The 12940-nt window shown below is 38.5% G+C and overlaps 1 protein-coding gene across 6 annotated transcripts in view; it reads right to left on the reverse strand.

Annotated features, from left to right (window-relative positions):
• PPARGC1A (PPARG coactivator 1 alpha) overlaps nucleotides 1-12940 on the reverse strand; it is a 685546-nt gene that overhangs the window by 88463 nt on the left and 584143 nt on the right. For 4 of the 6 annotated variants that reach the window (XM_064366095.1, XM_012472400.3, XM_064366093.1 and 1 more), the window contains one exon: nucleotides 3867-4046. In XM_064366095.1, the coding sequence (XP_064222165.1) occupies nucleotides 3867-4046 (180 nt within the window). Of the gene's footprint in view, nucleotides 1-3866; nucleotides 4047-8027; nucleotides 8704-8995; nucleotides 9183-12940 lie in introns of those variants that run through there. The other 2 variants (XM_012472397.3, XM_012472396.3) reach the window with 2 other exon arrangements.

A 12940-nucleotide genomic window follows, 5' to 3' on the forward strand; every position in this document is an offset into this window, starting at 1 on the left:
AACCCCAAGTAGCTTCATTCAGAAGTAACAGACGAATGAATGAAAGATGCCCATTCAGTTGTATCATGGAGGCATTAAAGCAGGTGTTAAAATAAATCAGGGACAAGGTTGCCCACAGTGACCCAAAAAGGCCAATATGCTATTTAAACTAACCCCATGCCATCCATCTTTACACACTGCTGTGCTGTAAAAGTAGTCCTTTATTCTCCTCCTTCAAACAATGCACAAAGGCAACAGAGGGAAGGAAGTTATGTTGCAATATTCTGAAACATAAATCTTGCTACCAGCCGGTCCAGGGACAGCATCCTGTTTTCCCTACACATGGATCAGATTCACTGAAGGCTGTTACCTCTAAGCCTTTCGCCCTGTTTTTTTTTTTTTAAAGTGGCTTCTGAATCGTACCTGGTCACCTGCATTCACACATCCGAACACAGGTTGCATAAGCAGAGAACATTGTGTGTCCAGTTACTCAACCAAACATGTGCCATTGCATGTCCCCACCCCTCTGCCCCCACTCAGAATTCCCTTTCTCAAATTGTGACATTCACCTTCATTCTTTATCATTATTAAATTTGTGATGCTAAATAAAAATTAAACTTAGATTCAAACATATGGAAGAAACAAAAGGAAGAGATACATAATTTACTCTTAACATTTTAAGACTCTGACACTCTATTATATACCCCTAAATCCCACTTTCTGCTGTGATGAGAATTCAGAGAGCCGAGGGCCAGTTTCCAGTGGTGTCATTGACGTGCTATTTGAGTCAGGGAAAAGCATTTAACTACTCAGTGCCTGATTTTATTCTGGGAATCCAAAGTAGATAATGTTTGTTATTGTCAGATTAGAGACGGCAGAGCCCGTGACTGTTTAACTTGCTCAAGTACAAGGCCTTCTCAAATGTGATGAGGTAGGGCTTTGCAAATTGGAAGAAGGTGAGTGCAGGTGAAAAGTCCACTGTGAGTGTCTGGCCCTGGGAAAGTGCTTCTCTGAAATGCTGCTTTGGGAGAAGCAACACAAACCTGTGCCCGCAAAAGAGTTATTTGGTTACATACGAACCTTCTTCACAGGGGAAGACCCAATCTTAGAATGTCACCTCTGCTCAAAACACACTTTCCTTTCACATTATAGAAAAAAATGTATGAGTTTAACACTAGAGGGCAAAGAGTGGAGGCGACATCACGCCATACAAATGCTCCTGAAGCTGCCGCTGTGGGTAACCACATTGCCACATATGACCTTACCCTTTGCCTAGATAAAGAATGGGCTTTGTGACATCAGAGAAAACTGTTATGGGAACTTACCTAAACAGTCACTCTTGCCCTCTGACACTAAGAGAATACCTGACATAATAGTCCTGGAGCCCCAGGCATGTCGATACCGCTATATGACTTCTCATTCTTTATATCCAGTACCTTCCTATGTCTTCTCTCAGAAATCTGACCAATTAATCTTTAGTAATTTATAAGGGGGAATTTTGTGACTTTTTTTAAAAACAGGGTGTCTCAACCTCAGCACTTTTTTCACTGGAAGCTGAATCATTTTATGTGGTGGGAGCGGTTCTGCCTGTGGTAGGATGTTTGCGAGCATCTCTAGTCTCTAATCTCTACTCAGTAAATGCTCGTAGCATCAGCTTGTCCCCAGTGGTAGCCACCAAACATGCCTCCAGACACTGTCAAATGTCCCCTGAATTGGGGTGGTTGGGGGGGACCAAAATTGCCTTTGGTTAAGAATCAATGGTTTAAAATGACCTAATGAGAGACTAAATTAAATGAACTTTCTGTTTTAGAATCCTGCCTGAAAATAATTTTATTAGTGTGGAATATGATACAGGGAAACAAAAAGGGTGGCATTGCATAGATTAAGCACCTACGTGTAGATAATTAACTAGATGCTGAACCAAGTCTCCTGAAGATATAAATGTGAAGTACCTCTCACAAATATCACAATACAAAATACAGGGACATAAAGGTTATGCAAAAAGTTGTATTTTTTTTAAAGTACCCCGCCAGAGAGGCATTGACTCCTTTGCCATCTCCCCCACCTCTAAGTTATTCTCTAGCCTCTACAAAATGCATGGCATTCACCTGATATGGAATAGCTGATTTTTAGATAAGAGGTCTATAGAGATGGACATTTTTTTAAAGCACTATTTATTTAATGCAGCATGACTTAGAATGGGCCTGTAACCTGACAAGTGTACTGAGTGAGGAATGTTCAATTTACCAGTTCTAACTGGCCAAGTCCTCACATGAACTTTCTAAGACCTGGCTGAGAAGCCTGGGAAAGTAGAATTAACCACAATCTTCAGTGTTTCCTCCACCTTGTTCTGTCTCCCCAGTCCCAACTCTACTACCTTAAGCATTCTTCTAAAACCCACTTAATCTCCAGAGGTATTACAAAATCTCAGTCATCGGCAGAACCTACAGCCATCTCAGCTCACCAGCTAACTACTTCCACGCCAACCAACACTGAAAGGAAAGATTCTGTTCTATTTTTAAATATATTGAGCAAAGAAGCAGCTTGATATGTCTTTGTAAAGGATGGCTGTCACCCAAATTCATAGGTTCTCTGTTTTCATCAAGGATACATCCTTGATGTATCCTAACTACAAAGTCTACAGACTTTGAAGTCCAATAAATTTGGGGTTCAAACCCCAGGTCTTTATTGTCATCTGTGTGATTTGGGGAAAATCAAATAACCTCTCTGAGTTTCAGTGTCTGCATATGTAAAACAGGAATGATAATAATTGGACCTAATAATAGGTTGTTTACAAAGATAAGTGAGATGACATATATTAAGCATGAGTATTCCAAAATGTTGGCCATTACTGTCATTACTATTATCATTATCAACATGAATAGATTCATCATTCACTCCTGATTCAACAATCATTTATTTAGCATGTATTATATGCTGGGTTCCAGGAAAAACTCAATTAATATTTTTAAATTGGCTTTCTCAAGACTTGGATTTCAACCAAATAACTTTAAAGTATAAGAAATGTCTTCGCAGGTGGAAAACAAAGTCTGGCACACAGTAGGTGCTCAGAAAACATTAGATGATGATGATGATGATGGTGCTCATAGTTGTGATAAAAGAAACTAGCTGATTTGTCAATCTTCGTTTAAGTCAGTTGCCAGAGTACTCACTAAATGTTTGTTCTTATAAAAAATCATGTATTTTCGAGTCAATGATTACTGATCTTGTGGGAAAGAATTTCTCTTCTCAAAGTAACACTTTAATAGGAATAGATTAACATTCTTTATTATAGGGTAGGCTTATAATAAGAGTCCAGAGTCAGGGAGGTAATTCTTGCTACTGAAAAGTAAATGAATTTTCACTGATTTATAAGTATAGAGTAGAGTAGCCAGGTTTGGAAATTCCCATTATATAAAGAAATTAGAGATATGAACCAAAATCGAATTAATAATAAAAAGAGTTCACTTAATCAGTAAAGCAAATAAAGGTAGACATCTACCCCCGTGGTTAAAAAAAATGCCTTCTTATTTATGAATTTATATGAGGTACCATTTATTGCTCATTATCTTTCTATGGGAAATAGGAATAAACAGGTTTAGACTTTTGTTCTTCCTTGTCACTAATTCTTTCACAACCCCTTATTATTTCAACAGAGTTTAACTCACTCAGTTGTTGATTCTTAGTCCCTTAAGTCTTTAAAAAAATAAAATAAAATAAAAATAAAACATCTGCTTTCCAAACACTGTTTTTTAAGTTAGAAAGTATGTAAATATCTTCTGATGACAGCAAAGTAAGAACCCATGATGTGTTCAAGCCTATTAGCATGTTACTCTGGCCAAAGCCAAAGTCAATGAAAAATTAATTTTTCCAAAGGATGTCCTTACCTCAAATATGTTTGAAGGCTCATTGTTGTACTGATTGGATATTATTTCTGATTGGTCACTGCACCACTTGAGTCCACCCAGAAAGCTGTCTGTATCCAAGTCGTTCACATCTAGTTCAGAAAGATCAAGTTCAGGAAGATCTGGGCAAAGAGGCTGGTCTTCACCAACCAGAGCAGCACACTGCAGGAGGCAGAAAAAAAAAAAAGCTTCTATTAACCACAGGAATTTATTAAACTGCAATAGCATGTGATAGGAATTAAGCCTAGTTAATGCAACAACATCACCAAAGCTAGTCTCTGGGACTTTAATCACCAGGAAAAATATCCTAAAATCTTTACTCACCACTTGGCTCCTGAAGGATAATTTCCCTGATTTATTCCATCCAAAATTCTACCTTCAAACACATGGTAAATACCATGCTCCCATGAAGCTTTCTCTGATTCTTCCAGTTAGAAATCAACTATATACCTTTGTGCAAAATTCTTGGTACCTGTTTGATAGTTACTGCTTCTAAGGTTTCAAATTGTCTTATGGTTAGCCATAATACAAACTTGATTTTGCCTTGGAAATTCCCTCACACATAATAGACCCTCAATAAACGATTGCTAAATGGAAAAAGAACAAAGAAATCTGACTAGGAAAAATTTTCTCCATTTACACTCCTTTTAAGCATTAGAATTCATATAATTCATTTGGCAACTAATGATGCAAAGCCCTTTGACTCATCTATGGTTCTCCTGAATTGTTATTTAAATCATTTACTCTTACTTGACTCTTCATGACTTTTTGGACTTCATCCTTAACAGGCAAAAGCAAGTTCCTTGAAATAAAGGACAAAAATCATATTTTTTTCTATATGGCTTTTGTATGTAACTTGCAAGTTTGTGTGTGTGTATCTGCGCATGTGTGCGTATGTGTGTGTATGACTGGGATCACTTAGTACTTGGAAAAGAAAACTCACAATGTGCATAGTGACTATATATTGTTTATTATTTATGTATATCTAAACTGTGCTCTAAGTAAATTCAAAATAACTGCTTTTGTTTATAGAGTTTTAAAATAATTTTTATATATTGAGAGGTTTAAAATATCTTTTACCATGGCTGGGCAGCTTATCACCAAGATTATTTTTAACTGTCAAAGTCTTTCACCCCATTACATGGAATAGACAGTCTTTTTAACTGTTTCACCACATGGCTTTTGGAGGCAAGTGGACTCCCCTTACCGATAAGGTGGTCTCCTAAACTTGAATTGACTTCCTTACTGCTAATGTTAGTCTGCAGATAGTAAAAAACACTGCAGGAACTCCCATTGCAGGGGTCTGGCATTGACAGATCAGAAAGGATTTTATCCACCTGTGAGTTGGGGTGTCTAAATCAGGAGGCACACACTGACGCACCTCATGGCCCCAACTTCCAAGGTCAGGAGAGATGCTGTGGAATTGTTCACATCCAGGCAGCAGTTAGGCATAAAGTGAAAGATGCTCCTTGACATTTACATTTTGAATGAAATAAGTTTTATGCAGATTTTCTTTCTCAAGCACCCCTGTTATCCCTGGCAGGGATTCCTAGCAGACCACATTACACAGGTCATATGCAGCAGCGTGATCAGAAGCAACATGCTGAGAAGTAAGTACTGGGTAATGGAGTCAGCAGTTGGTAAGAGGAGGATGAGGGAGACTAAAAATCATTGCCGTCCTTCTCTAATACCACTGGGCCCCATTGAGGTCTCTGGCAGCGGGCACAAGGGAATGCAAAGGAAGGGCCTTTCTCGCCATCAAAACTCTTTCCTTATCATTTTATTGGTCTTTCCTTTTATTATCTGAGTTAGCCCAAAGTTACAGATCAGTATACCTGACAAGGTTTATAAGTAAGTGGAGGTTAGGCTGAAGAGATCTCGTTCTGGTACAATGCTCATATTTGGTTGTGGGTGTAACACTTCCCAGACTCCATTCTTGCCCACACAGCTTATCCTCCAAGCACCAAGACACGATCTTTACTTTTCCTCAATGTCACCAATTCCGAGATAGGGGGAGAACGTTTTCAATGGTGCAAGATACACTAGAATTTTATAGGGGGATAGTCTTAAAAAAAACACACAACAAAAATAGCAACACAAAAGTAAAAATAATCAAGAAAATGTAGGCTCTCTATGTATGGCTTAAGTTCCTGTTGTGAAACTTAGGAACCAACCATGTTTTGTAATGCTACAGTGGCATACTGACTTGTGGACAACTTCTTGTTGTCCCTCTCTTTAACTGCCCTCTTGGGCATGACTTGTTCAAAACCCTTTAACCTTCTAGAAATATGTATTTTAAAATAACTTTTGAAAACCATTGAATAGACGAGGTCAATTTATTGTATTGGTGCTATCTTGTCATTTACATATTCCTTTCCTTCTTCTCACTCGTGCTTTCTCTCTCTCTCTCTCTCTCTCTCTCTCTTTTGCTTTTATGGTATGGTTGAGAAAAGTGCGTGTGCTCTTGCCAATGTTGACATGCTAATAAAATCTGTGCTTCTGAATGTGGCATTATCCTGCTAATCTAAAACACATTAGTGGTAGCAAGTGTTCCTGTTATTAATTTATATTTGGCCTTTGGACGATGCCAGACTTAACAGTCCGAGCCCTGTAACTGTCCTCATCTGACATGCTGATATTTACTGTTTCCCTATACATCTGTAACAGGTGTGCTTTATTGCAATTACACAGACACATTCTACTGCCTCTTTGCAACTATGACAGCTATTTCACAACTGTAGCCTCAATTTTATAATAAGATTTAAGAGGATAAAGCAGTCACTAAACACAAAAGTCTAATTATTGTATGTTATTTCACCCCAACAGACTTTTCTCTTAGTTAAGGAGCAGACAATAAATTAGCTTAACTGCACTGATGATAATGAATCATTATAATTAAGTATAATTCTCCATTAACCTTTTGGAGGTTTTTGTGCCATTGATGGTAAATTTTAAAGAGAGAGAGGAGAAGGAGTGGACTTGGCCACATTAATTATATTAATGAAAAAAGAAATTTAGTTCTTAAAAAAAATTAGTCGAGACAGGGGAAAGGGGGTAGAGAGAGGGGCAGTAAAGAATGACAGACTGAGTGGAGTGTATGTCATGTGAATTGTCTCTATCAATCTTAGTAACCTTATTGTACATCACCTTCATTAAACTGTGAAACATGGGGCACTCCGAGTAGCTATAGGGATATAGGCCTTTATTAACCAATGTGCTGTCCTGTCATTATGTGCAAAAGGGCATAATACGTTTTAGGATGACAGCAAACATTAATGATTCAAAAAATGAAAACTGCCTGCACTACCTGCTGCTCGTAATATTTTAGACTGGCGGGGGTGATTCCCAGAGCCGCTGCCATGTAGGCAAAGCTTCTAGCAGCTAGCTGCCTATAGTGCAACAGAGAAGTGACTGGCCCAATCTCAGCTGACTGGCGACTCCATCCACGGCCGGACAAGTAGCCAAGACCTCTCTTGCTTAAGAAAAAAATTTAAAGGCCACTGTATTCTAAGTGCTTCTGATGTTTATTTGAAAATAACTGCAGGAATTCCAATGATTAAAATAAATCTTCCTTATTTCCATATGATCTAGTTCCTCAATCAACTCCTAGCAGCATCAGGAATAATACATGATGGAAAAATGAAACTACAGCAGCTGAGACCCACAGTGCCAGCCAGACAACCACCCACAGGACACTCCGGCTACTCAAAGACAATTAGGACTTTGAAGTCACTTATAACCCTGACTCATAATGGCTACAGGGCATATGAATTATCCATATCTATTCCACCTTACCGAGAAATCGGAACAAGATAACAATTACAATCCGCAAATACGATCTACCAAGGCAAGGGAGGGCAAATGGAGCCAACATTTGCAAACCCAGCAAAGAGTTAAGAATCCCGGGCATGCCTCGCTACATAGGAAAAATGGATTCACAGACGGCCTTGGCCAAATTATTTTCACTCAGATGTGTATCGCTGCACCACATGGACACCTTATTTAATCAAATCACGTGTGGGCTTGATCCTCCCCCTTACCCTACGTGCCCCCAGCTACCCAGAGGAAACACTCGCAGTCTTTTGCCAGATTCATTGTTAGCAGCTGGGATCCTCCATGCAATTCAATTCGAGTCCATCTCACCAGAGTCCACAGAAAGTTTCGCTTGTTTCCCAAGTTGCCCAAACTTTCCTTCCGAGAACATTCCATTGTGCTGAATGCAAACACGCCGAGGTCCTCCGTCCCCCAACTAGAGTCCAGAGATTGCGAGGAAACTGCTTGCGTTATTCTCCCCCCTGTATGAATTGTAGCCAGCAGAGACTGTGGAATTGATGTATTGCCGTCTATTTTTACACAAGCAGCGAGCAGCTCCACACACAGTCCTGCATAAACTCTATTCTCTCTCGGCTTCAGGCAGCTCTCCGTGGTACAGGAAGATTTAACCATTGGCTTCCCTGCCACCGACGCGAACGGAAAACCTTGCACTGCAAGGCATTTTTCATTCGCTGGCCAAATCTTTCAACCACGCATAGGAGTTTTAAAGGAAGCAGCATAGTTGTTTTGTGTTCTCTGGGAAAAGCAATCTAAAATAGCCCAGCAGGATTATTTAGGATTTTGTAAGTTCTCTGTCTGATGAACGGGGTGGGGGGGGGGGGGGGCGGAATCCGGACTAGAGTCAAAACGGACTATATTTGAACACATCCATTTTAATATTTTTATCTTCGTCTTATTATAAATAGAAATGGCATTTTTCCAACCAGGCCACTAAACACCACTGGAAAGACTTCAGCTTCTGATTCATATCAATATCTTAGAGCATAAATATTGCATATGAGTAGAAGCAGTGCCAAAGTCACATGGAAAGAGTTTCTAACTGCAACAGATACTGATGACAGCAGCTAAGCTTTGATTTGCTCAAGGCATCTCAGAGCCACCTTAAAATAGCAAACTTATTGGAGTTAAGATAAGATTGAGATTCTCTTGTAAAAGCTCCTGCCTAGACTACTTTCCTGCCTCCTCTCCTTGCCCAAGCCCATCCCCCCTTACAGGAATAATAGCATCTGAAGGAAGCGTCAGTCCTGGCTGCAGCGCCGAGCCCTGCCCCAGCTCACCTCGATGTCACTCCATACAGACTCAGAGTCCTGGTTGCACATGTCCCACGCCATCCAGCTCCTGAATGACGCCAGTCAAGCTTTTTCAACTCCAATCCACAGTGACACAGTGCACACACTCATGCAGGCAGCCAGCCCTTTACTGAGAGTGAACTGAAGGCACCTGTCTTACTACAGTCCCCAGTCACATGACAAAGCTATTAAAAAGTAGGCTGGGCTGTCACTCACCCAGCCTCCCTTCCCCTGTGCAGCTTGCTGCTCTAACTCGTGACGTCACTCAAAGGCAGCCCTCTGCCTCAGTGAAGTAACGCTTTAAAAAAAAAAAAAAGAAAGAAAGAAAAAAGAAAGAAAGGAAACACTTGGACTTTTGGAGGCTTTGAGCATCATGCTGTGATTAAAGCCAGCTTTGAATGCCACAGACTCTAAACGGAGCCCTGGCCATATAATAACCAAAATCCCCTGCAATCTTTTTTTAATTTATTTTCCTTCCAAAACAAGCAAGTGGCAAAGCTCCCTGTTTCATGACAGAGGAACTACATTCTTAGCTCAAATGTGTATTCCCCAAGAACTCTTTAATTCTAAGATCTCCAAGTGGACTCAAGCTCAGTTTGGGACTAAAGCAAGAGCTTAACACATGATGCATTTTTATGAGACATTTTCTCATTGGGGGAGTGTTTGAAAGCAGCAAATGGGGCAATTTTTTTTTTTTTTTGCTTGTTTAATCAACAAAACAGCCTGTATTTGTTAAGGTATAAACAAACTCCTCCACCCAGAATTTGGCTGCCCCTATGGCAGTAGGGAATACCAGCTCCCGAAGTGTTGCTGCAGTTTGCTTTGCTCCATATAAGGAGAACAAGCCACAAAACCCCAATCCTTTCAGCTTCCTTCTAATTATTTCCATTTCTCTCATAGGCTCCCAGAAAACAAGTGTTAGTAAATACAGTCGCTGCTGCTGTGCTCAGATCAGCTTAGATTCCCGGCTCCATTTTTTTTTTTTTTTTTTTAACATGTAGCACTTCCCCTCTAACTGCCTTAGGGTGCCTTTCTGAATAAACATTGAATTCCAACCCTAGTGCCCTGGGTTGTGTAGTTTGCCTTTTGAAATCAAGAATGTCCGTGAAGTGAGGGAAAAATACCAACACACTATTAGCAGAAATACTCAATTCCTGAGCTTTACTTTTTATTATTTTTCAGCTCGCACCTTGAGACAATGAGGGCTAATGCAGGTGCAACTGTTTTATGATGACACTACATATTGAATACATAACAAACTCAACGTACTCGATACAGTGGAAAAACACTTCCTGTAACATGACAGTCTGACTTAACCCTTCCAAGTTCCCAGGAGGTGTATACATTTATGTATCTTGGTGAATAAACATGTTTTCATAAAATGTTAAAGCCAATACTTTTAGAATCAGCTCAATTCTTTTGCTTGACAATAATTTATCTGAAAAAAAATCCCCCAGTAATCTAAACATAATTGGTAAAATATTATTCTGCTGAGATTAATGTACTATGTTCTTCATAGTCTAGCTCGTTATGCAGAAAAACACAGTGATTTGCCCTAACACATATTTTAAATATTAAGGTGCTCAAATATTAAAGTGAAAGAAAGAACAAAACAAACAAACAAACAAAATACTACCAGACTGCTGCTTCTTTCAGACCATACATATAAGAGATTTGTCTACTGTCATATCTGCAACAAGTTGCTAATAAATTCCCAAATAACGTAAAGAAATTGACAGTTTATCATTACTGGGCATAAAAAGGTAGCCAAGAGCTTTGACATTTTAAGTTTGCTGAATACAGTTCACAGGCACATTTTTCTCTTTTACAAATAGCAGAAAATTACTGTAGTTTTAATTTTCTAAAGAAAGAACAGGAAAATACAACCTCAGGAATACTTTTCCACAAGCAATTAGTGGCATTACTCTGCCCTCCTCACAAAGAAACACTAATATAATTCTTCCCAATTATATTTTGATTTAATATAAAACTTCAGTAAATTATTACAAAGGTCATTGGCTCTACCCTCAGTGGTCAACTATGAAATAAAATTGGTCAGCTGGCTAAGAGTCAATGTTTATTAATTATTATCAGGTGATTTTTGCACTGTGATATTCACTGATACTTTTATTTGTGTTCATCCAACGCTAGATATTCATCATATTTTTGAAACCTATTCACACCTTTTAGAGATGTTCTTTACACTGGGACGTGCTTATTATAGATTTTATATTTTAACCTGCCCAGATTGTATTGTTGGGGTTTTCTTATTTTTTGCCATCTAATTCCACTTCTAAAAAATCAAATCAGCACATGCACTAAAATCAGAAGTAACTTCAAACACGCTTGTTTTTTCTTCGCTATCACTACCACAAAGAAGGTGGTGATTCAGAAGTAACAACATTTAAAGGACTTATAAACTACAGCATGTTGCATTTCCCCCTCAAATTTCTATTACTGGAAAAATCAAAATTAAATAGATTCTTAGGACAAATTAGAGTGCTTTCCACTTTTTTTTTTTTTTTTTAGTCTTAAAATTAAAACTGTAATGAGAGAGATGTTTTAGAGGTTTTTTTAATTTTGTTAATTAACTCTTCAGATTAAAATATTTCTTCTGTCCAGTTTTTTTCTTTACTCAGGAGAACTTAAATTGTTTATTGCTCACCAATCTCGGGTTTTTCTGGTTCCCCAGGCCTATTTCTCTCACTGTCTACCCACAGCCCTCCTTTCACCCCTTCATCAACTCTGCCTGCAAAATTTCCAAATATTCGGTTTCAGACAACAAGGATCTATCAAAACTTTACTGTGTGCACTGCCATGTGTCACAAGGACTGCCAAGAAAGCATATGACATGGACACAAGAGGCTTACCATTTTAGGGGGATGACAACTCTTATAAATGGATAATAATTTGGTATGAAAAAGCAATGTCCTTTAAATCAATACACAGATTCCTTTTCTACTGCTTAAAACACACCCTGGTTAGGTACAAGTTCCTTTCATTGACCACTGCAGTTCACACCCAAATCAAATCCATTTTATCTCAACAATAGAAAAAGGTATTTATTAACACCTGGTGAGTGCTCCTAATGTTACATATCTACACAGAGTCTACATTCCATCCTCATAGAATTTCTCCCCTCTGTAGTCTGTTAACATTTTCCAGGACTCCAACACTGGTAGAGGCAGGAGAATCTATCTCGAGTTGCTAACAAAGAGAGAAAAAAAAAATCCCCAAGAGAATAATCCAATTCTCTAACAAAGATATTGAATGAAGTGTATAACATTTGGGTTTCCTTCCTCCCTCCTACCCCAAATTAAAGGCGTTTCTCACCCCTCCATATTGCAGACAATGTCCAACTGCCCACTTCTAAAAAATAGAAGCAAATTCAAACCCCCAAACTCGAAAACCTCAGACAACAGCAAAAACAATTGGTTTTGATGTCTATACTGAAAATAAGTGATTTCAGAAGCAAACTCAGAATAGCCATTAGGATAAATATATTTGTTCACTAGTTTTTATAAGTTTATAGGTTTTGTTTTAACAAAACAAACAAAAAACTACCAGACTGCTGCTTCTTTCAGACCATACATATGATAAGAGATTTGTCTATTGTCATAACTGCAACAAGTTGCTAATAAATTCCCAGATAACGTAAGGAAATTGACAGTTTATCATTACTGGGCATAAAAAGGTAGCCAAGAGCTTTGACATTTTAAGTTTGATGAATACAGTACATAGGCACATTTTTACCCCTTAGACACAGCAGAAAATCACTGTAGTTTTAGTTTTCTAAATAAAGAAAGAACAGGAAAATACAACCTTGAGAATGCTTTCATACATGCAATTTATACAATAACTGCATAAGAATATATGTATGCAGAAACTTCTCAAGAAAGAAAGGTGGAAAGTAAACATATTCAGCAGACCATG

Source organism: Aotus nancymaae, unplaced genomic scaffold (genome assembly GCF_030222135.1).
Source record: "Aotus nancymaae isolate 86718 unplaced genomic scaffold, 86718_ANA_hifiasm-v0.15.2.pri h1tg000006l, whole genome shotgun sequence".
Classification (NCBI taxonomy): domain Eukaryota; kingdom Metazoa; phylum Chordata; class Mammalia; order Primates; family Aotidae; genus Aotus; species Aotus nancymaae.